A 24,057-nucleotide genomic window follows, 5' to 3' on the forward strand; every position below is an offset into this window, starting at 1 on the left:
GTACCACTTTACTTCCCCAATAGCAGTGGATGCGGGTTTTGATTTCTCTATATCCCCACCAACAATTTTTATCTTTGTCTCCCTCGTTTTTTTTTTTTTTTTTTTGGTTAAGCCATCCTGCTGCTGCTGCTAAGTCGCTTCAGTCGTGTCCGACTCTGTGCGACCCCATAGACGGCAGCCCACCAGGCTCCCCCATCCCTGGGATTCTCCAGGCAAGAACATTGGAGTGGGTTGCCATTTCCTTCTCCAATGCATGAAAGTGAAAAGTGAAAGTGAAGTTGCGCAGTCGTGTCTGACTCTTTGCAACCCCATAGACTGCAGCCTACCAGGCTCCTCCGTCCATGGGATTTTCCAGGCAAGAGTACTGGAGTGGATATAAAGTGATACCTCATGGTTTTCTTGATAATTTGCGTTTCCATGGGGGCTGATCATGTTGAGTATCTTTTCGTGTGTTTCTTGAAAACCAGTAAATCTTCTTTGGAGAAATGTCTACTCAAATCCTTTGCCCAATTTTATATAGGCTGTCTTTTTAATATTGAGCTCTAAGAGTGCTTTATATACTTAGAAACAAGCCCCTCATGGGATATATGGCTTGCAGAATTGCCCTGTCGTTCTGTGGGTTGTCCCTTCACTGTCTTGATAGTGCGTCGTCTGTATTTCTTGTCCACGGCCAATTAGCAGGATCTGGGAGGGCTTTAATTAAGAGGCAAGCAGGCTGACAGCTGTGATAAATGTCCTGCCAGCGAGGGAGGAGGTCAGCCTATAACACAGTTCTATAAAAGCAAGACGAGACTCAGGAACAGCCCTTCTTGCGGCTCAGGTTGATCTCTGAGTTCTGGGTGAGGATGTGCTTGCCTTCTCTCGAAACAGGCACTGCATTTTGGACGGATTTCTGCCCCCAAAGGACAAATAGAGTAAGTCTTGAAGCTGGAAGCCCCTGAGACATGTATCTCTAGTCACAAATATGCATGGAACATCTGCAATGTGTCAGGCACAAGGCTGGGTTTTAGAAGTCGGGCCATGGAACAAGCATGGTGATCTCTACCTTCCCAAAGTTGACTGGGGCAAGGCATGGGGACGCCAACAGACAAGGACCTAGAGAAGCCCCCTAGGTCCCTAACCACAGGCAAAGTCCAGGTGTGTACCGGGCTCAACTAACCCAAGCCCACTGAGGGAAGCCAGGCGGTCTTCCACCATTTCACAGATGAGGAAACTGAAGGAACTTGTCCAGTGTCTACTTGTGAGGAAATTGTCAGGATGGAACCTAGAGTTTCAGCCTCTGAGAGCCATGATCTTCATCTCTATGCTTTTTTAGTCTTTTTTTTTTAAGTTCTGGGTAAGAATTTGCATTTTCATTTATGATTTGCCAGCTCCTGGGTGCTGGCTGTGGACACATACACCCTATGCCCCAGGGCCACGAGCTATCTGTGGATCCCTGCTCTTCAGCTCCTGGGCCTTTTCTTACACAGGCTCATCTTTCTAAAAGGCTTTTCTGAGCTCAATTGCACATCTTTCAAGGCTCAGCTCAGGCCCACCTCCTGCAGGAAGCTGCCCAGCTGCCCTGTCTGTAGGCAGGGTCCTCTCCCAGGGGACCGTGTTCAGTTGCCTCTTGTGCCTGTCACTCCGTGGGGACCACAGTGTCTGGAGGGTGTGAACTTCCCCAGGGGTTGTCAGGGATCATCCCTGGGAGTGGGAAGAAAACTTAGAGCTTCTGTTTGTTTTTAAATTTTTAGCCTTATCTCTTTACATTTATGTGTGTTTATATATGATTTATTCTGTATATAACATTAGAGTACACAAGTCATACTAAAATATACTTAATTTATAAATAAATAGAGCAGTTCTGGTTTGATCCCTGGGTCGGGAAGATCCCCTGGAGGAGGGCATGGCAACCCACCCCAGTATTCTTGCCTGGAGAATCCCATGGACAGAGGAGCCTGGCAGGCTACAGTCCATGGGGTCACAAAGAGTCAGACACAACTGAAGTGACTTAGCACAGCACATACATAGAATTACAGGAATGTGAGCCCCCCAGATTTAATGTTAAAATTTTAAAATAAAGCTCGAACACAACTGTGGGCCACTTGAGGGCAAGAACTGTGCCATATTCCTCTTGCAGTCCATGAGGCCAGAAATGTTAGCTAAGTTAGCCTCTCCCCTGGGGGTAGAGGAGGTGGCATCCCAGGTGGCCTGCAGACCCTCCAGCTGCAGGGTGCCAAGCTGGCACCCCCTCCCCCACCCACATCCAGCCCCAAAGCAGCGCCTTCGTGGCTGCAGCCCGCTCCAGCCCCTGGGGTCTGACGGGCATGTGCCACCCATGTGGAAGGGGCTGCAGTGCTGTCCATGCCCTGACTGCCCACCTCTGAAGGCCTGTCTGAGAGCAGACAGAAGCTGGCAGGCAGGCCTGTGGGCCAGGCCTGGCTCCGAGCCACAAACAACCCATGTTGTGGCCCTGCCAGGAAGGAGGTGTGGCAAGCAGGTCAGAGACCCAGAGGGGACTGGGAACTGTGGTTTGTGCCAGTTCCTGCACAACCAGGCCTACATGTCGTTCCGTCCACACTTTGAGAAGGGAAGGTGAGAAGGTGTGTATGTGCAGGCCGCAGGCCCCAGCTGCCCCAACCCAGCTGCAATTTGATCCCCTCCCTTCCACCTCCCCCAGATCTGTAAATAGAACAGCAGGGGAGCCAGGGCCCAGGCTGGGTTAGGCCCTCTCACCTTTGGGTCACATGGACAGGCAACAGGGGCTCCGCTAGACCTTTGGGGCCTCCAGGATCCTACCACATGCCCTGCCCTTGCCAGCATCATGCCAGCTGCAGGCCTCATGCTGGGCACTGGGAGGGCCGAAGAATTCTGAAAGGCCCGTGAAGCTCTTCAGAGGATAGTACACATAGATACACACACACACACATACGTACATGTACACATAGCACCAGTCAGAAAAGGTGGCTCTGAGCTCTTGTTAACTAATTTCACCCTCACAACAGTCCTTGGAGAAAGATGCAATTTGTGTCGCCATTTTAAAGGTGAGAGGACTAAAGTGCAGAAGCACCTGGGTGGTGAGCAATGGGCATGACTATGATCAGAACCTGGCACCTCTGCCCAGGTGGCTGGCCTTTTCCTGTCCCAAGGACCAGATTTTGGACACAAGAAGCACTTTGGAGGTGTTTCACGTTTAGTTCCCATTTACCCTGAGGCTCAAAGCAGGGCCCCTGAGGACAATAAGTCTGGGATGTTTAATAGGTCCCTAGATGTTCCAATGTCTCAGGGTCAGTTCAGGGCAAAACTGGGACCAGCCCCAGGTCCCCCAGTCCGGGGCTGTGGCTTCCCTCAGCTTCAGCTGCGTCACCTCAGATCCCTGACGGGAAGCAAATACAAATGAGGTTCTGAGCAGTGAAGCCTGAGTGCCAGCCCTGAACACTTCCTCCCACCTCGTGATGCTAAGTCTGGGGATAAACACAGACAGGATTCCAAGTCCAGACCTCACTGACTTCTCTTTGGGCTGGTTCATGTTTACTGTGAGACTGTCGATCACTCAGAGCTCTTCAAGGACCAGCAGAGGCTGTGTGTGCCATAATGTTGTCGTTGGCTGCCCCTTTGGAAGCCCTATCCCGTCTTTTCCTGCATCACCCAACACACACAGACACATGCAATTCTAAACCACTGGAGAGTGGGGAGTGTTTCTTATTCATCTTTATGCTCCCAAGAGTGTTCAGCACATGGTAATTGCTCAAGAGATGGGAAGGAGAAGGGGAGAGCAAAGCCAGAGGAGAGGCTTCTGTTCATGAGGGGACCTGCTTGGGATCCTCCAAATCATTAGCAAACATGAAGGTGACCTGGAGGCCTCAGTGTGGTGACTCTCCCTCCCGTAGGAACAAAGCCTGCTCTGGCGCCGGTGTCTCCAGGTGGCTGGCGCAGGGACTGGGGAGACCCCAGGGAAAGCTGGAGTCCCTAGGCCGGGATGTACAGTTATCTTGGCCCAAATCCCTGATGCTAGCCTGGGAATCTAAGGCCGCCTGCAAAGCCCCTGTCACCACTCACCCCTCTTCCTCGGGGGCAGACGCACTGGCAGGGTCACTGCGTCCTTCCATCACCTCGTCCCTGCTGCTGGGACAGTGCTGGCACCCAGGGTCTGCTTCATCACCAGAGCCGCCGTCCACCCAGTGCCGGCTTAAGTGCTGAGAGAGCACTGTTCTGGATGCTTAACACATATTGGTTTCTTCACTGCTACAACCCCCCCATAATGTGTGCCGTTATCAACAGTAGTCAACATAGTGTTCATTAGATCTCCCAAACATACTCATAACTGAAAGTTTCTACCCTTAGGCCAGTATCTCCCCATTTCTCCTGGTCACCAGTCTACTTCTAAGTTGGGGTTTTTCAGAACCACATATAAGTGGAGTCATGCAGTATTTGTCTTCTGTATTTGGTTTATTCCACTTAGCATAATGTCCTCCGGGTTCATTATATTGATGCAAATATCAAGATTTCCTTCTTTTTTTAAGGTTGGATAATATTCCATTGTACTCATACACCATATTTTCATTATCCTTCATTCACAGACAGACACTGAGGTTGTTTCCATATCTTGTCTACTACGAATTATGCTGCAATAAACATGGGGTACAGATCTCTCCAAGATAGTGATTTTATTTCCTTTGGTAAATATTCAGTATTAGTTTGCTGGATCATATGGTAGTTCTATTTTTAATATTTTGAGGAGTCACTGTGCTGTTTTTCACAATTGCTGTATGATTTTACATTCCCACTAGCAATGCATCAGTTCAGTTCAGTCGCTCAGTCGTGTCTGACTCTTTGCGACCCCATGAATTGCAGCACGCCAGGCCTCCCTGTCCATCACCAACTCCCAGAAGGGTTCTCTTTTCTCTACATGTGTGCCAACACTTACTATCTTTTGACTTTTTGACACTAGTCATCCTAACAGGTATGAGGTTTTGATTTACGTTTTCCTGATTAGTGATGTTAAGTATATTTTTATATATTTGTTGACCATTTGTGTGTCTTCCTTAGCAAAATGTCTGTTAATTCCTTTGCATTTTTAATTGGATTACTTGGGTTTTTACTATTGAGTAGTATGATTTCCTTAAATATTTTAGAAATTAACCCCTTAATGGATATGATTTACAAATGTTTTCTTCCATTCCATAGTTTACCTTTTCATGTTGTTGACTGTTGATTTTTCTTTTGCTGTGCAAAAACTTTTTAGGTTGATGTAGTCAAACTCAATTTGTTTTTACTTCTGATCTTTGTACTTTTGGTGTCAAATCTAAATGAAGTCACTGACAAGACCAATGTCAAGGAGCTTTTTCCCAAGTTTTTTTTTAGGACAGTAATACAGTTTCAGGTCTTTTTTTTTTTTTTTTTTTTTTTTGAGTGTGAATCTTTAATCCATTTTGAGTTGATTTTTCTATATGATATGAGAAATGGGTCCACTTTCATTCTTTTCCATAAGGATGTCCAGTTTTTCCAAAGCCATTTATTGAAGAGATTGTCCTTTCCCTATTGCATATTCTTTTTTTTTTTTTTTTGCTTTTATTTTTTTTATTTATTTATTTATTTATTTATTTATTTATTTTTTCCCCTAATTTGCTATTTTTTTTTAATTTTATTTTATTTTTAAACTTTACATAACTGTATTAGTTTTGCCAAATATCAAAATGAATCCGCCACAGGTATACATGTGTTCCCCATCCTGAACCCTCCTCCCTCCTCCCTCCCCATTCCATCCCTCTGGGTCGTCCCAGTGCACCAGCCCCAAGCATCCAGTATCGTGCATCGAACCTGGACTGGCAACTCATTTCATACATGATATTTTACATGTTTCAATGCCATTCTCCCAAATCTTCCCACCCTCTCCCTCTCCCACAGAGTCCATAAGACTGTTCTATACATCAGTGTCTCTTTTGCTGTCTCGTACACAAGGTTATTGTTACCATCTTTCTAAATTCCATATATATGCGTTAGTATACTGTATTGGTGTTTTTCTTTCTGGCTTACTTCACTCTGTATAATAGGCTCCAGTTTCATCCACCTCATTAGAACTGATTCAAATGTATTCTTTTTAATGGCTGAATAATACTCCATTGTGTATATGTACCACAGCTTTCTTATCCATTCATCTGCTGATGGACATCTAGGTTGCTTCCATGTCCTGGCTATTATAAACAGTGCTGCGATGAACATTGGGGTACTCGTGTCTCTTTCCCTTCTGGTTTTCTCAGTGTGTATGCCCAGCAGTGGGATTGCTGGATCATAAGGCATGTCTATTTCCAGTTTTTTAAGGAATCTCCACACTGTTCTCCATAGTGGCTGTACAAGTTTGCATTCCCACCAACAGTGCAAGAGGGTTCCCTTTTCTCCACACCCTCTCCAGCATTTATTACTTGTAGACTTTTGGATCGCAGCCATTCTGACCGGTGTGAAATGGTACCTCATAGTGGTTTTGATTTGCATTTCTCTGATAATGAGTGATGTTGAGCATCTTTTCATGTGTTTGTTAGCCATCTGTATGTCTTCTTTGGAGAAATGTCTATTTAGTTCTTTGGCCCATTTTTTGATTGGGTCATTGATTTTTCTGGAGTTGAGCTGTAGGAGTTGCTTGTATATTCGCGAGATTAGTTGTTTGTCAGTTGCTTCATTTGCTATTATCTTCTCCCATTCTGAAGGCTGTCTTTTCACCTTGCTAATAGTTTCCTTTGATGTGCAGAAGCTTTTAAGGTTAATTAGGTCCCATTTGTTTATTTTTGCTTTTATTTCCAATATTCTGGGAGGTGGGTCATAGAGGATCCTGCTGTGATGTATGTCAGAGAGTGTTTTGCCTATGTTCTCCTCTAGGAGTTTTATAGTTTCTGGTCTTACGTTTAGATCTTTAATCCATTTTGAGTTTATTTTTGTGTATGGTGTTAGAAAGTGTTCTAGTTTCATTCTTTTACAAGTGGTTGACCAGATTTCCCAGCACCACTTGTTAAAGAGATTGTCTTTAATCCATTGTATATTCTTGCCTCCTTTGTCAAAGATTAGGTGTCCATATGTGCGTGGATTTATCTCTGGGCTTTCTATTTTGTTCCATTGATCTATATTTCTGTCTTTGTGCCAGTACCATACTGTCTTGATAACTGTGGCTTTGTAGTAGAGCCTGAAGTCAGGTAGGTTGATTCCTCCAGTTCCATTCTTCTTTCTCAAGATCGCTTTGGCTATTCGAGGTTTTTTGTTTTTCCATACAAATTGTGAAATTATTTGTTCTAGCTCTGTGAAGAATGCTGTTGGTAGCTTGATAGGGATTGCATTGAATCTATAGATTGCTTTGGGTAGTATACTCATTTTCACTATATTGATTCTTCCAATCCCTGAACATGGTATATTTCTCCATCTGTTAGTGTCCTCTTTGATTTCTTTCACCAGTGTTTTATAGTTTTCTATATATAGGTCTTTAGATTCTTTAGGTAGATATATTCCTAGGTATTTTATTCTTTCTGTTGCAATGGTGAATGGAATTGTTTCCTTAATTTCTCTTTCTGTTTTCTCATTATTAGTGTATAGGAATGCAAGGGATTTCTGGGTGTTGATTTTATATCCTGCAACTTTACTATAGTCATTGATTAGTTCTAGTAATTTTCTGGTGGAGTCTTTAGGGTTTTCTATGTAGAGGATCATGTCATCTGCAAACAGTGAGAGCTTGACTTCTTCTTTTCCAATTTGGATTCCTTTTATTTCTTTTTCTGTTCTGATTGCTGTGGCCAAAACTTCCAAAACTATGTTGAATAGTAATGGTGAAAGTGGGCACCCTTGTCTTGTTCCTGACTTTAGAGGAAATGCTTTCATTCTTGACCATATATGCATGGGTTTATTTCTGGGTTGGCTATTCTGTTTTGGTTTATGTCTGTTTTATGTCAGTAATATATTGTTTTAATTACTAAAGTTTTGTAATATAATTTGAAATCAGGAAGTACGATGCCTCCAGCTTTGTTCTTCTTGCTCAAGATTGCTCTGGTTATTTCGGATCTTTTGTGGTTCTGTATGAATCTTAGTATTTTTTTTTCTATATCTGAAAAATGTCATTGGAATTTTTGTATAGATTGCTATGAATCTGAAAGTCTTTTAATTTATTAGCATCTTCTTCAATTTCTTTCATCAGTGTTCTGTAGTTTTAAGTGTATAGATCTTTCCCCTCCTTGGTTAAATTTATTCCAAAGTATTTTATTCTTTAAAAAATACTTATTTATTTGTTTTATTTGGCTGCATTGGGTCTTAGTTGCAGTACACATGGGATCTTTTGTTGTGGCAAATGGGCTTTGTTGCCCCAAGGCATGTGGGATCTTAGTTCTCTGACCAGGGATCAAACCAGCACTCCCTGCATTGGGAGGCAGATTCTTAACCACTGGACCACCAGGGAAGTCCTTGTTAATGGTACCCTATGGGACTGTGAAGAAAGCTGAGCGCCGAAGAATTGATGCTTTTGAACTGTGGTGTTGGAGAAGACTCTTGAGAGTCCCTTGGACTGCAAGGAGATCCAACCAGTCCCACCTAAAGGAGATCAGTCCTGGGTGTTCATTGGAAGGACTGATGCTGAAGCTGAAACTCCAATACTTTGGCCACCTCATGTGAAGAGTTGACTCATTGGAAAAGACCCTGATGCTGGGAGGGATTGGGGGCAGGAGGAGAAGGGGACGACAGAGAATGAAATGGCTGGATGACATCACCGACTCGATGGACATGAGTTTGAGTGAACTCCGGGAGTTGGTGGTGGACAGGGAGGCCTGGCGTGCTGCCATTTATGGGGTCGCAAAGAGTCGGACACGACTGAGCAACTGAACTGAACTGAACTGAACTGATGGGACTGTTTAGTGAATTTCTTTTTCAGATAGTTCATTGTTGGTATATATACAGCTTATTTTTGCATGTTGATTTTGTATCCTGCAGCTTCACTGGATTAATTTCTTAGTTTTAATAGTTTTTTGGTTGTGTCTTTAGAGTTTTCTATATATAAGATCATGTCAACTGTAAAGAAAGACAATTTTATTTCTTCCTTACCAATCTGGATCTCTTTTGTTCTTTTTCTTGACTGATTGCTCTAACTAGGACTTCCACTACTATGTTGAGTAGAAGTGGCCAGGAGTGGGCATCCTTGTATTGTCCCTGATGACTTAGAGGAAAAGCTTTCAGCTTCTCACCATTGAGTATGATGTTACATGTGAGCTTGTCATGTATGGCCTTTATTATACTGAAGTACATTCCTAATTCTGTATCTAACTTGTTGAGAGTTTTTATCATGAAAGAATGTTCACTTTTGTTAAATGTTTTTTCTGCATCTATTGAGATGATCGGATTAATTTCATCCCTCATTCTTTCATTATGGTACATCACATTTAAAGGTTTGCCTATGTTGAACCATCCTGGCATCCCAGGGATAAATCCCACTTTGATCATGGTGTAGGATCCTTTTAATGTGCTGCTGAATTCAATTTCTTAGTGTTTCATTGAGGATTTTTGCATCTATGTTCATCAGGGATATTGGCCTGTAATTTCCTTTTCTTGTACTGTCCGTATCGGGCTTTGGTATCAGAGTAATGATAGCACCATAAAGTGAGCTTGGAAGTGTTCCTTTCTCTTCAGTTTTTTTGAAGAGTGAGGAAAGGATTAGCATTAACTTGTCAGGAAATCTCTGGAAGAATTCACCAGTGAAGCCATCCAGTCCTAGGCCTTTCTTTGTTGGGAGAGGCTTTGGGGTCTTTTTGTTTGTTTGTTTTTTTGCTTATTAATTTATTTTAAAATAGTCGCAATAAATCCATTTTATTTTAAAATAGTGAGATATTTTCAGGAAAATGATATTTTCCAAAACAAAAAGTAATGCAAACAGAGGCATTGTTTTATATTTTTTAGTATCTCTTTAAGGGCTGGCTTAATATGAAAGAGCTGGATTCTCATGTTTCTGCATTCAGTGTGGGACAATATTTGATTGAAATATATGAAGAAAATCCAGCCTCACAGAGACATGTAGTTAGGAAAGGGAAGAGTGTCTTAGTAACTTCTTTATCATTATAGATATTCTTCTTTGATTCAACATCTATCTAGTCAGCTAAGTCAGAGAGTTTTTTAAATCACTGATTCAATCTCCTTATTCATTACTGGCCTGTTCAGATTTTTTATTTCATCATGAGTCAGTCTTGGTAGATAGTATGTTTTTAGGAATTTATCCATTTTTTTGGTGTTGTCCAATTTGTTGTCATATAATTGTCCATAATAGTCTCTTATAATCTTTTGTATTTCTGTGATGTCAGTTATAATGTCTTTCTTTTTTATTTTATTTGAATCTTTTTTTTTTCTTAGTGAATTAGCTAAAGGTTTGTCAATTTTATCTTTTCAGAACACCAGGTCTTCATTGATTTTTTTTCTATTGTTTTTCTAGCTTTTATTTCAATTATTTCCACTTTGATCTTTATTATTTCCTTCCTTCTGTTAACTTGGACTTTGTTGTTCTTTTTCTAGTTCCTTGAGATGTAAACTAAGTTGTTTTGAGATCTTTCTTTTTTCTTCATTTTGGCATTAAGCTATACTTTCCTCTTAGAGCTGCTTTTGCTTCACTTCATACTTTTTGGTATGTTATACTTCCATTTTTGCTTGCTTCAGATATTTTCTTTTTTAATTTGTCTTTTGATTCTTCTTCAGCTTATTGGTCATTCAGGAGTATGTTAATTTCCACATATTTGTGAATTTTCTAATTTTTCTCCTGTTACTGATTTCTAGTTCCATACCATTGTGGTCAGAAAAATACTTGATGTGATTTCAGCTTTTTAAAATCTTTAAGATGTGTTTTATGACCTAACATATGCTCTATCCTGGAAGATGTTCTGTGACGTGTATGGAGAATGTCTACTGTGCTGCTGTTGGATAGAATGTTCTCTATATATTGTTGGGTTCATTTGGTCTAAAGTATAGTTCAAGTTCAATGTTTCCATGCTGACTTTTCTTATTTGTCTGATCCATCCATTATTGAAAGTGGGATAGTGAAGTCCCCTACTGTTATTATTGCTATTTTCCCTTGGTGTATATTAATATTTGCTTTATGTATTTAGGTGTTCTATCTACCATAATTCTAAATTACTGATGAGTTTAAATCATATTTGGAGAGCCCTTTCACAATTAAACTTGTGATGTGACATTGGTCATTATTGGTGACAAAGCTGCAGATAGGCCAATACTCCTGTGCTGCTGCTTACATCCATACCAAAGAAAATAGCAACTTACGGCTAGAAGCTGGTGACAATTAAAACAAATAACTTTCCCACCCAAGTGTACTGTAAATTTGTAGCCCAAATTCAGGGGCCCAATCTTAGGTCCCATTCACTGTCAAGTCCCACTACAGTCCTACCCTCAGAGTAGAATTGTGGTGTTCGTTCATTCATTCAGTAAGCACTGAACACCAGACAGGCCTTGTGGTAAATGGTGCGATCCACAGTCAAGTAAGATGAAGTTGCTATCTTTAAGCTGCTCACTGTCTACTTAAGGAAGAGCATCAGAGATACCATTCCAAAATGCAGAGTGTAAACAAGCACAGGAACGCCTCGTCTACCCTTCCTGATAATCCAATAAACCCAATGATGCTGAGGTTGGGGTCACTCCCGGATACTAACACTGGCTATTACATAATGCTTTTGAAAAGACATACATAGCATTGATCATAGAAATTCCATACCCTTCTTTCCCAGCGCACTCACTCTCACAAATTTGTACCAAGCAAATAATTCAGGACAAAGGACAGAGTAGAACGCAGAGGTCCTTCCCTCTCCTCTTCTGGAATCTGTGAGCTCCTGAGGAAGGGGCTGGGACTTATTCAGCTTGTGCCCCCATGCTGGCACATGTTAACACTGAAAGGCCTGTTGGGTGAATGTTGGACCACCATGCAGTTCTGATGGACAGAGAGGGAGCTGGTAGGCGGGGGAGTACACAAGCTGACCAACTTCCTGTTTTCTCTTCTAGCCACCAGAACATCAGGAAAGATGGACAAGCCGCTCATCAGCCACCACCTGGTGGACAGTGATGGCAGCCTTGCTGAGGCCCCCAGTGAGGTTCCCAAAGTGGGCATCCTGGGCAGCGGGGACTTTGCCCGCTCCCTGGCCACCCGCCTGGTGGGCTCCGGTTTCAGTGTGGTGGTGGGGAGCCGCAACCCCAAACGCATGGCTGGGCTGTTTCCCTCAGCAGCACGAGTGACTCTCCAGGAGGAGGCGGTGGGCTCCCCGGAGGTCATCTTCGTGGCTATGTTCCGGGAACACTACTCCACACTGTGCGGCCTCAGTGACCAGCTGGCTGGCAAGATCCTGGTGGACGTGAGCAATCCCACAGAGCGGGAGCACCTTCAGCACCATGAGTCCAACGCTGAGTACCTGGCCTCCCTTTTCCCCACCTGCGCAGTGGTCAAGGCCTTCAATGTCATCTCTGCCTGGACCCTGCAGTCTGGTCCAAGGGATGGAAATAGGCAGGTAAGTGCTGGAGGAATGCCAGTCATCATAATAAATGTAAATGGCTAAGTTTCACTGAAGGCCCTTGATGAACCAGGCTCTTCGTGTACGTTATCTCAGCTCATCTCACATGACTGCATAGGGCAGTGTGGTGCAGAGTTGTTAATGAGCTTACATACACCAGGTCCCATAGCTTAGTGAGCTGGGGTTTGAACTGGAAATCCATGTTCTTCTATTGTAATTTGATTTCCAAGAAAATAAGGAGGAAAATGTTGATGGCTTTCTTTTTACTATCTGGAGTCTAGAACAAGAGAGATTTTGCTTTTAGGATTGGACTTAGAAAGAAGAACCTGCGCCAGGTCCTGAGGAAGCAGGCAAGTCCCAAACTTTATCTCATCTATTCCAAGGGCTTCCAAGAACTGAGCAGATTTCTCAGAATAGTTAATAGCAGGTTTTTCTGGAAGTGGAAAAAGGCTCCAGAAACAGCCATTGCTACATACAGTTGTTGGCAAGAGGGGCTCTAACCAAGACAAGATGGTTTTTAATGTCAAGAGGCCACCTGCACTTTCCTGAAGGAAGGATGCCAGGCTCCACATGTGTATGAGACCCTCTTCCAATGAGTCCAGCTCAGATGGCTCCTCTGCCAACTCCATGCCAGGCTGTGGGAGAGCCCAAGGTACCCAGCCCCTCTAACTGGAGGGTCCTCTTTACAGCCTGCATCTTGGGACTCTCATATATGGACAGGCAATGGACAGTGGCTGAATGTAGAATAGCAGAGCATGGAGGGAGCAGAACCAGCAGCTGGCTGGGGAAGCCTTTGAGGTCAGCTTTGGCCTCGGCCCTACCTCATGTCATCAGGCACAGAAAGGGCATTCCTTCTGAGACACAGAGGTGAGAATTGATGTTCCCAAACTTCAGTTTCCTCACCTGAAAAATGTGGACAATAGTACCTACTTTCAGGCTTGTGGCAACGCGGAGGGATCACATGTGTTAAGCCTGGCACATAGTAGGTCCTGAGTCAGTGTTGGTAGAGCAGCTGACCACAGCAGTGTCAGCAAGACACATGGAGTGTTTGGGACCAGAGGACACCAGTGGACCTGCCTGGGGGCTCACAGAGGGGAGCAGTGGGCTACAAGGCAGGGGCTGGCTTGTGGATTGCCTTGTGTGTTGGCTGAGAGCTGTAAGGGGCAAGAGGACATGGTCACAGAGGACACTTGTGGACTGAGGGATGGAGCTGCAGCCACAGCGGCACGTTCTTGGCCATATGCAAAGCCCAACAGCTGAGCAACCCTCAGGGCAGGCCAGAGTCCTCAAGGCACCTGTTCCAAGGGCTCCTGGGGGCTGCCTAGATGGGTGTTCTGCTTGTGGATGCTGATGGCTATGAGTTGGGTGAGATGCTCACTGTTGAATGAGTGTTGGCCATTATCCTTGAGTAGTGGGTACTGCTGGGTCAGAGACTGGGAGACCACAGAGAGGAAAGGCCTCTGGCCTGGGAGTCAGGGCCACTTTCTGCTCCAGCTGTACCTTACCTGGCAGTTTCCTCGGCTATTCAGTGAGGAGTTTGGCCAGGAGGCTCTCTGAGGCCCCACCCAGGGACCCCATCTGATGCCTCCCACCTCCCTCCCCACAGGTGCCCATCTGCAGTGACCAGCCGGAAGCCAAGCGCATTGTCTTGGAGATGGTGAGGGCCATGGGCTTCACCCCTGTGGACATGGGGTCCCTGGCCTCAGCCCGGGAGGTGGAAGCCATGCCCCTGCGCCTCTTCCCAGGCTGGAAGGTGCCCGCCCTCCTGGCCCTGGGGCTCTTCATCTTCTTCTACGCCTACAACTTTGTCCGGGATGTGCTGGAGCCCTACGTGCAGGAGGGCAAGAACAAGTTCTACAAGCTCCCTGTGTTCGTGGTCAACACAACACTGCCCTGCGTGGCCTACGTGCTGCTGTCGCTGGTGTACCTGCCCGGCGTGCTGGCAGCTGCCCTGCAGTTGCGCCGCGGCACCAAGTACCAACGCTTCCCCGACTGGCTGGACCACTGGCTGCAGCACCGCAAGCAGATCGGCCTGCTCAGTTTCTTCTGCGCTGCCCTGCACGCACTCTACAGTCTCTGCTTGCCGCTGCGCCGCTCCCACCGCTACGACTTGGTCAACCTGGCCGTCAAGCAGGTACGGCCCTTGTGAGTCGTCTCCTGCCAGTCATGGTACTGGGTGTCCCATAGGTACAATGCTCAACTTGTCATCTGCCAATTCTTCCCCGTGGCACAGCTGTAAAGACTCTGCCTGCTGATGCAGGAGAAGGAGATGTGGAAATGTGGGTTGATCCCTGGTTGGAAAGATCCCCTGGAGTGGGGAATGGTACCCCACTCCAGTATTCTTGCCTGGAGAATCCCATGGACAGAGGAGCGTGGCGGGCTACATATATGGGGTCACAAAAAGTCGGATATAACTGAGCACACATGCCTATCGCTAAGGAGGAAAAGATAACTGTGGAGAAGGGTGGGGTGCGATTTTAAAGGGTGGTGTAGGAGGCCTTGCTAAGTAGGTGATATGTGAGCACAGGTTGGAAGGAGAGGAGCTGCCTGGCATCTTTGAAGAATAGCAAGGAGGACCTCTTGGTGGAGCCCAGGGAGGCAGTGGTGGGTGAGGCCTGGGAGGCTGAAGCCACACCAGAGAGGCCTTGAAGGCCAAGGAAGGGCTTTGGCCTTAGACTCGAAGCCAGTGAAAGGTTTTGTGTAGAGGATTGATGATCCATCTGGGGTTTTAATTGGCTCACTCTGCTGCCAGGTGGAGAAGCTAGAAGATCTTCTAACTTGATCAGATGAAGATGCTGGGAGACCAGTTAGGAGGCTGTGCAGGAACCCTGATGAGAGGCGATGGAGGCTTGGAATGGGGTGGGGGCAGCAGAGAGGCAAGAAGGTACTGAAGGCATGTTTTGAAGCCTGAGTACACAGGATTGCTGTAATAGACTTGGGATAGATGAGGTGCTCAGGTTCTCAGCCTGAGTACCGAGGGGGATAGAGTTACCATCATCTGAGATGGGGAAGGCTGCAGAAATATGTTTTTTTTGGGGGGAGGGGTGCACAGTAATTATGCATTTAGGAAAGCCAGATGGTGTTCTTTTGCCATCAGGATTCCTGGGAATGCAGGGCCTTCAGCCCAAACCAAATAGCACCACAGGCAGCCTCCCCTGGCACCTGTACCTACAGAAATAGGCCCCCTAGATGCTTCCTCCTGGTTTACAAACTCACAGGGCCTGATTCTGACTCCAAAGCTCAGGTCTGCAAGCAACACTGCTTTTCTTTATTTTCCCTAACCTGCTTGATTCTCCCTCTAGCCCTCAGCCTCTGGCCTGGTGCGTGGGTCCTACACACTCCAGGACACTTAAGTCACCCAATGAGACCCTTCTCATCTACCCCTGGTTCCAGCTGCAGTTTTGTTCTTGCTTGGGAAGCAGGGATCCTACTGAGGCTGTGCCCTCCTCAGGCACATCTGCCATGCAGCCATCCCCTCAGAGGCCTGGCCACTTCCCAGAGCAGGACTGTGGGGGCAAGGTGGGGCCGCTTCCTGGGAACCACAGACCTCAGCCCCTACTCACTTGGGTTCCTGCTTCCCTGCTCGCAGCTTCTCAAATGCCCTTGTCCTTCCCCACCCATGGACACCTGGCATCATTGCATCTGTAGGCTTGGGCTTTCATAAAAGAAAGTTGGAACCCAGACTTCAGGTGAAAAAGCAAGACACCTGCTGGCAACAAGAAAGAAAGGGAAAAATAATGGTCACACACTCTTTAAAAAGAGCTTACTGTGTTCTAAGTAGCATTCTAAGAGCTTTACATACCCAGCGTGAATTCATTTAGCCCTTATCTCTATAAGGCAGATGCTGTACTACCCTTATTTTACAGGTGATAAAACTGAGGCACAGAGAGTTTAAGTTACTTGGCCAAAGTCACACAGCCAGTAAGGGGCTGAGGTGGGATGCAGATCCAGCCATTCTCTTCCAGATCCATGTTCATGCCCATGTAATTTCTACAGGGAAAACAAGTCCAAATTACCAATTGAGTAAGTGATCCCAGAGCTCATTCATTCACTGAGTTCTACTCTACCAGGCCCTAAAGCCACAGGATGAAATAAGACAGTCTCATCCTCCCCTTAGCTGGCATGGGGTGGTGTGCAGGCCTGCAGGCCAGAACCCTGGACTCTTGTCCTCTAGCATCCCTGACGAGAACAAAAGCTTGATCTTAAGCAAGTCATAGCCCCTCCTCGGTTCTCAGCGCCCTGATGTAGATAGAGGTCTTACCCAGTGCTAGTGGGTTTGATGCTTTCTGATATTCTCCCACTGGGCAGGAGACCCTGCATAGCCTCTCGGGGTATGCTGCCCAGGAGGTGGCAGATCTGGGTGGCAGGCATTTCAGGCAGTGGGTAGGGAAGAAGGTGATGCCCCCTTCCCACCAGAGCATGAGGCAAACCCCTGGCTGCCCCTTCCCCTGCTCACCCTCTGACTGCCACTCTCCAGATTCTCCACCCTGCAAAGACTCTTTCTGTTTTTGTTTTTAATTCAATCATTTATTTATTTTTGGCTGTGCTGGGTCTTTATTGTTGTGTGGGCTTTCTCTAGGTGAGGCAAGCAGGGGCTATTCTGTTGCCGTGTCCAGACTTCTCGTTGCAGTGGCTTCTCTGGTTGCTGAGCACATGCTCTAGGCGCATGGGCTCAGCAGTTGCGATGTGCGGGCTCTAGGGTACTCCGTTTTCAGTAGTTGTCACTCATGGGCCCTAGAGCTCACGGGCTTCAGTAGTGGCTTGCAGGCTCTAGAGTGTGGGCTCAGTAACTATGGCACATGTGCTTCTTTGCTCTGCAGCATGTGGATCTACCGGACCAGGGATCAAACCCATGTCTCCTGTCTCACAGGCAGATTCTTATCCACTATGCCACCAGGGAAGTCCCCAAGGCCCTTCTTGATATTATGTTAATATAGTTTTGCCATGATGCAAATACCAAGGCACAGAGGGGCAAGTGCAAGGTCATTTTCCCTGGGTTTCAAAGCCCTGTAAGGCTGCAGGCCCCAGTGGAGGTTGCCAGGCAACCATCACTCCCACAGGATGGGATTAGAGACAGATAGCATAGTCAAGCGAAGGGGCCAAACCTTGTTCTGCAGTGTTCTGTAGGGCAGAGCCAGGGCTGCTGTGGGTATGTTGGGGGGGGGGGGGCGGGCAGGGAGGCCGGTTAACAGCAGAGTAGCCCAGAAGTAGGATGCACACTCAAGAAGTGATGAGTTGCCTGAACCTGGAGGTTTAGATACTGGATAGTCTGTGGGTCAACCATGGCCTCAGGCTCCAAGACTGGGCATCTGAGGTTGTCCTGTATTCAGCCCCTAACAGCAGGGCTCTGGGGGCAGTTTGTGACCTGTGACTTTCCCAGTGTGCCCTCGGGCTGCCCTCTCAGGGCCCACCTTGGCTGCCCAACTGGAGGGAAGGGAGCACGCTAGCCTAGGCACAGGAAACACAGGTTTCCTTTAACCCCAAGTCCACAGAATTGGAGACGCAGCTGTACACCAGCTGCAGAGAAGACCTCTGAGACCATGTTTATCGATATTATTAATAGTATTACCAATGGTAACTAGTACTTTCTGATTTACATCTATGGTAAATCATACTTTATTTACTAGTGCTTTCTGATTTACTTCAATGGTGCCTTAGAAATACATTTTAATATCAAAATTAATATCAAAGAAAATGTTTTATGCACACACTGTCTTCTCCTTCCTCTCACCCCAAATCTAGTCTAAGCTGTCAGAGAGAACCATCTAGATCTCACATCTGACCATATCACTGCTGAAAAGCATTTGGTGACTCAGGATAAGGACAGACCCTTCACAATGCATCTGGGCTCTGTCCTCAGCCTCATCTCCCCAATGCTTCTTTGACACATCACACTCAGGTCCCATACTGTCCTTGGAATGGGCAGAGCTCATTCCTCTAGCTTGGATACCCCAACCTGGGACAGCTTGGCAGTCTGACAAACTCCTATTCCTCCTTCAAAACCCAACCTCTATTAAGCCTCTCCAGCCACTCTCCCGTTCCCCATTCCCACCTCTGTTTTCTGTTGTGTTAGGTCCACATTTCTATGATATTTCTTTTGCATCACTGTATAATCACTCATCTACATGTCTGCCCAGCCTAGATTTCCACGACTGGGTGGGTCTTCCACCCCTTGAGGTCCATGGTTCCTAACACAGAGTCCCAGTGCATATTCACTGAGTGACTGTTAACTTGGCCACCATGAAGCTAACACCAGGCATCTCTTACAAGAAGTCTGGGTAAAGCTTGGGGAAAGACTAGTCTAACTTTCCAGCTGCCATTAAGACCAACAGCACCAGCCATTTATTATATTAATCATCTACTATGTGCCAGTCACATGCTTCTCACTTCACAAACATCATCCATTTAGTCTTTGCAATAACAGAGAGAGGTGCTGGTACTCTGGAAATCGACTGCCTGGATCTCATGACTGACCCCAACAGCAGCAGACCCAGCATTGGAACCCAGGCCTTGGGACAGCGAAGCCATTCTCACCAGCACCCTAGACTGACCCTTCTCCTGCCTTACCATAGTCTCCGGGTTTGGCTGGAGGTCAGCATTACCCTCTTGCCAACCACCACCCACTCTTGGGACATAGTGAGCCTTCTGGGTCTCCTGTCCCTGAACCCTTCTGCCTCTAAGCTGAGACCTACAGGGAAAGGAAACGTCATGCATGGATGCCAGCATTCCATCTCTTGTTGATGAGCACTGTCCTCATCGTGTCAAGGTGGACAGCTTAATTAGCTCTGAACATGGGAGAATCCCTAGGGGAGTAGAGAGCTAATGAATCTATGTCCCGGTTAGCCATGTGTGACCTTGGTCGCTGGGAGCCCTGAGAACAGCACTATGGTTGGATGAGACCCCCACGGCCTAATATCCAGATGCTCACACAGGTTCCTCAACACCCATTACTCCCTTGCCCGCCTCACCCAACCCCTTCCCAGCATCACTGCTGAGTGGAAATATTAGGAAAAAAACAAGACATTTTGCAAGCAAATGCGGTGTGTGTCATCATCCAGACTCTTGACTTGTGACATTAACTGCCTAATCTTACCAAAAGGCAGAACGGAGTGACTAATGAAGTATATCTGAAGAACAAACAACTCAGAACATGGGGATGACTTACAAGCGGCAGTTGTTAGCCATGGGAAGGTGTGAGTAAGCCTCCACCAGGCTCAGGTAGGAGGGAGACCTCCCAGCCCCCTTCAGGGTAATATCCGGCCCCGCCTTCCCTAGCTGGTGATGACATTTGTTTGGTAAGGGAGCAAAATTCTAGGATTTTAGACATGAGCTCTTCCTGCTCTGTCAGTGGAAAAACAGAGGCCCAGAGCTGGAGTTGCCCAGAGTCTCACAGGACTTGTGGTCAGGGTGAGAACCTGGGTCTCCAGACTCCTGGTCCTTTTGTGGCTTAATGACACCAGCGAGAGCCAGCCTGCCCTGAAATAGAACAGAGTCCATCATTTTTCACAAACTGCAGGAAAAGTACTCAATGGATGGCATTTGCTCAGTTTCTTTCAACTTTTTCTCATAAGCTTTTCAACCATTTTTGCTCAGCCTACTAGATTCATTTTTATTATTACATCTTCTAGCTGCACTTGGGTTATTTTTTTTTTTCCCTCTGCTGAAATAGTTTCTCAAAAACCTGACTGACTCTGTTTTGCAAAGCGGAGATGTGCCTGCTAAAGCCTGGTCATATTTCCTAAGGGAAATGCTGTTCCTTGTCCTGTGGGTAGAATTGAAGCACCAGCATTTCCCAGTGTTCTGAGAGAACACCTTGACTTCCGGGAACTCTGCTACCTGGTCTAGTTGGGAAATGACAGTTTTAATAGAAGGATCTGTCAGCCCTGCTTGGAGGGGGCTCAGGTGTACTCCCCATGGGGGGCTCAAGAGCACTCCCCGTGGGGAGGAAGGAAGTAGACACCTCTGGGCCTGCAGTGGTTCATCAATGGGTGCATCCCTGGAGCTCAGTGGGGGATCCGGAACTCTGTGAGGGCAGGTGTCTTTGTTCTCTGTGGCCCAGGGCCTAGCACACAGTTCAGTTCAGTTCATTCGCTCACTCATATCTGACTCTTTGTGACCCCATGGACTGCAGCACACCAGGCTTCCCTGTCCATCACCAACTCCCGGAGCTTACTCAAACTCATGTCCATCGAGTCAGTGATGCCATCCAATCATCTCATCCTCTGTTGTCCCCTTCTCCTCCTGCCTTCAATCTTTCCCAGCATCAGGGTCTTTCAAATGAGTCAGTTCTTCACATCAAGTGCCAAAGTATTGGAGTTTCAGCTTCAGCGTCAGTCCTTCCAATGAATATTCAGGACTGATTTCCTTTAAAATTGACTGGTTGGATCTCCTTGCTGTCCAAGGGACTCTCAAGAGTCTTCTCCAACACCACAGTTCAAAAGCATCAATTCTTCGGCACTCAGCTTTCTTCACAGTTCAACTCTCACATCCATACATGACCACTGGAAAAACCATAGCTTTGACTAGATGGATATTTGTTGGCAATGTAATGTCTCCACTTTTTAATATGCTGTCTAGGTTGGCCATAGCCTTTCTTCCAAGGAGCAAGCATCTTCTAATTTCATGGCTGCAATCACCATCTGCAGTGATTTTGGAGCAGTCTGACACTGTTTCCACTGTTTCCCCATGTATTTGCCATGAAGTCATGTGACCAGATGCCATGATCTTAGTTTTCTGAATATTGAGCTTTAAGCCAGCTTTTTCACTCTCCTCTTTCACTTTCATCAAGAGGCTCTTTACTTCTTCTGCCATAAGGATGGTGCCATCTGCATATCTGAGGTTATTGATATTTCTCCGGGCAATCTTGATTCCAGCTTGTGCTTCATCCAGCCTGGCATTTCTCATAATGTACTCTGCATATAAGTTAAATAAGCAGGGTGACAATATACAGCCTTGACGTACTCCTTTCCTGATTTGGACCCAGTCTGTTGTTCCATGTACCGTTCTAACTCTTGCTGCTTGACATGCATACAGATTTCTCAGGAGGCAAGTCAGGTGGTCTGGTATTCCCATCTCTTGAAGAATTTTCCAGTTTGTTGTGATCCACACAGTCAAAGGCTTTGGCTTTGTTTGTCTCGGACTCTCTTGCTTTTTTGATGATCCAACAGATGTTGGCACAGTAGGTGCTTCTTAAGTGCTCATGGGTCTGCTTGATGAGTGGATCTTGGGCCCTGCTGTGTAGCAGTGGTTGATGTCATGGCATTCCGAGCACAGGTTGGAAAAGAACTTCCAGACACAGAGCATTTCAGATGGGAGTGAGTTTATTAAGAACAAAGAGCTGAGGTAATGTGGGGGCTGTGAGCACCGTGGGCCAACCTCCTGACAGACCAGGGAGAGCCAATGGGATGCTGTTAGAACAGCTGGTCAGCTCAAGGGACAGCTGATGCTTTACATGGGTTGGTAGCCAATTTTTATGGCCTCAAAACAAAGAAAATTCCTGCTTGAAAGGTGGCATTAGGTGATTGGTTTGGGTGCAATAGGGTGAGTACCAGGGTGGAGGGTTTGGGAGGAGGGGCATTTTTGCCTAATTTGGAGTCAGGAATCTGGCCAGTAAGGATCAGGGCAGGTTTTTGGCAATGGTTACAATGAGGCTCAGTCAGTTCCAGAGGTGACCTTGGATCTGGGCTCTGCATCAAAGGCCTCACACCTGTGACCTCAGTATGGGACTCCACAGTTGAGTCAAAGCTGTATTTCTCAGACAGAAATGAGGAGCTGGGTGGGAAGATGAGAGCTGGGGCTAGTTAGGAAATGTTGAGGGGTTTGGTGTCTGTGTGTGTCTGGAGTATGAACCAGTGATGGGGGCAGCTTGGGGGACCAAGGGTCCCGGGTGAGACAGGCTGGGATGGGAGGTGGGCAGCAAGGGCAGCAGCCCACCTAGCTGATGGGATTCTGAGCTGGAGGGCTCCTCCCTCCTCTGGGGGACTTGGGCACCCAAAAACCTTGAGAGATGGTCATGTTTGGAGGTTCTTTGTGTCTTATCAAATTCTGTGGCTCCTTACTCTTGGCTCATGTGGCTGTTCTGGTTGACTGGCCCCAGGCAAATTTGTGAAAGCCGTGGGGAGGAAGCCTTGTCTTCGGAGCCCGCTGCCTGGTTCCTAATCTCAGCTCTGCCATCTCCTGAGGTGTGTGTGACCACAGCAAGGTAACTTGACCTCTGTGCCTCATTTCCCTCATCTGAAAAACGGGGACAGTAATGAACTCTCCCTCACAGGGTCGTTCTAAGGATCAGGTGAGCTGATACTTGAAAAGCACTTCAAACAGAGCTAGACACACATTACATGAAGTGGAAAGTAGAAATGTTGGTTGTTACTGTGTTTCTCCCATCCCAAATTCCTCACTGGCCCAAATCCCAGGGCATCGACCTTGGCCAGTGTTCATGGTTTTCCTTCCTTCTATACCAGGTCTTGACCAATAAGAGTCACCTCTGGAATGAGGAGGAAGTGTGGCGGATGGAGATCTACCTGTCCCTGGGAGTGCTGGCCCTTGGCATGCTGTCCCTGCTGGCTGTCACCTCACTGCCATCCATCGCGAACTCACTCAACTGGAGGGAGTTCAGCTTTGTCCAGGTAAGGTAGCCTGGGCCCTGCAGGCACCTTCCCATCCACATGCTGCCTGGGCTTTCATAATCTGTGCAACAGAACCACTCTTTCCGGTGTCCTGGGAGCCTGGCAGGCTCACCCAGGTCTCCTGAGAAAGGGGCTGCCTGGGACCAGCTCATCCTCACAACATCTGGGGAAGCCAGATTTAGGCACGTGAAAAAATCAGATGGCAGAACGCTGAACCCTGGACTACACGTTCTCAGTTTCTGCAATTCTTGGGCTTCTGAAACAAAATCCTATAACGTGGAGTCACTGGATGTGTCACTGATCTGGCTAGGGAGTCAGCGAGCCCTTGAGTGAATCTAGCAGCCCACCCAGCACCCTCAGCTCAACCGGGCCCTGTTATTCCCTTTGACCTCTTGATTCATGCAGAGTGGATGGGAGGTGAGCATGAGGGCCTCCAATTTATAGGAAATAAACCACAGCATTTCTCAAAGGACACTGCTCCTATGAAAAAGGACATGTGGGGTCAAATACATTTGGGAAAACATCCGCTGCCCCCTGAGTTAGTCACAATGCACTTTGGCACATCAAATTAATGTCTACCACAAGCAAACCTTGTTCAGCCGACTTATTTGAGTCGTAGCACCCTCCCTACCCCACTCCCCCACCACCGCCACCCACATAACAGCTATCTACACTCTACAGAACACACTTGGGAAGCTGCTACTAGTGGCAAAGGTTCTTCATGCATTTATTCACTCAGTGTTTACTGAACACATACTCTGCACCCTGCATTGTGCTAGACCCATGAACAAGCCAGGCATGCATGCGTGCATGCCCAGTTGCTCAGTCATGTCCAACTCTTTGTGACCCCATGGACTGTAGCCCTCCCAGGCTCCTGTGTCCGTGGGATTTCCCAGGCAAGAATGCTGGAGCGGGTTGCTGTTTCATCCTCTAAA

General features: G+C 46.6%; 1 protein-coding gene across 5 annotated transcripts in view; it reads left to right on the forward strand.

Annotated features, from left to right (window-relative positions):
* The window catches only part of STEAP3 (STEAP3 metalloreductase), a 54,616-nt gene that overhangs the window by 20,500 nt on the left and 10,059 nt on the right, over nucleotides 1-24,057 (forward strand). For all 5 annotated transcript variants that reach the window (XM_055572877.1, XM_055572881.1, XM_055572878.1 and 2 more), the window contains 3 exons: nucleotides 11,995-12,494; nucleotides 14,104-14,631; nucleotides 22,958-23,122. In XM_055572877.1, the coding sequence (XP_055428852.1) occupies nucleotides 11,995-12,494; nucleotides 14,104-14,631; nucleotides 22,958-23,122 (1,193 nt within the window). The remainder of the gene's footprint in view (nucleotides 1-11,994; nucleotides 12,495-14,103; nucleotides 14,632-22,957; nucleotides 23,123-24,057) is intronic.

The sequence above is a fragment of the Bubalus kerabau genome, chromosome 3, assembly GCF_029407905.1.
Source record: "Bubalus kerabau isolate K-KA32 ecotype Philippines breed swamp buffalo chromosome 3, PCC_UOA_SB_1v2, whole genome shotgun sequence".
NCBI classification, from domain to species: Eukaryota; Metazoa; Chordata; class Mammalia; order Artiodactyla; family Bovidae; genus Bubalus; species Bubalus kerabau.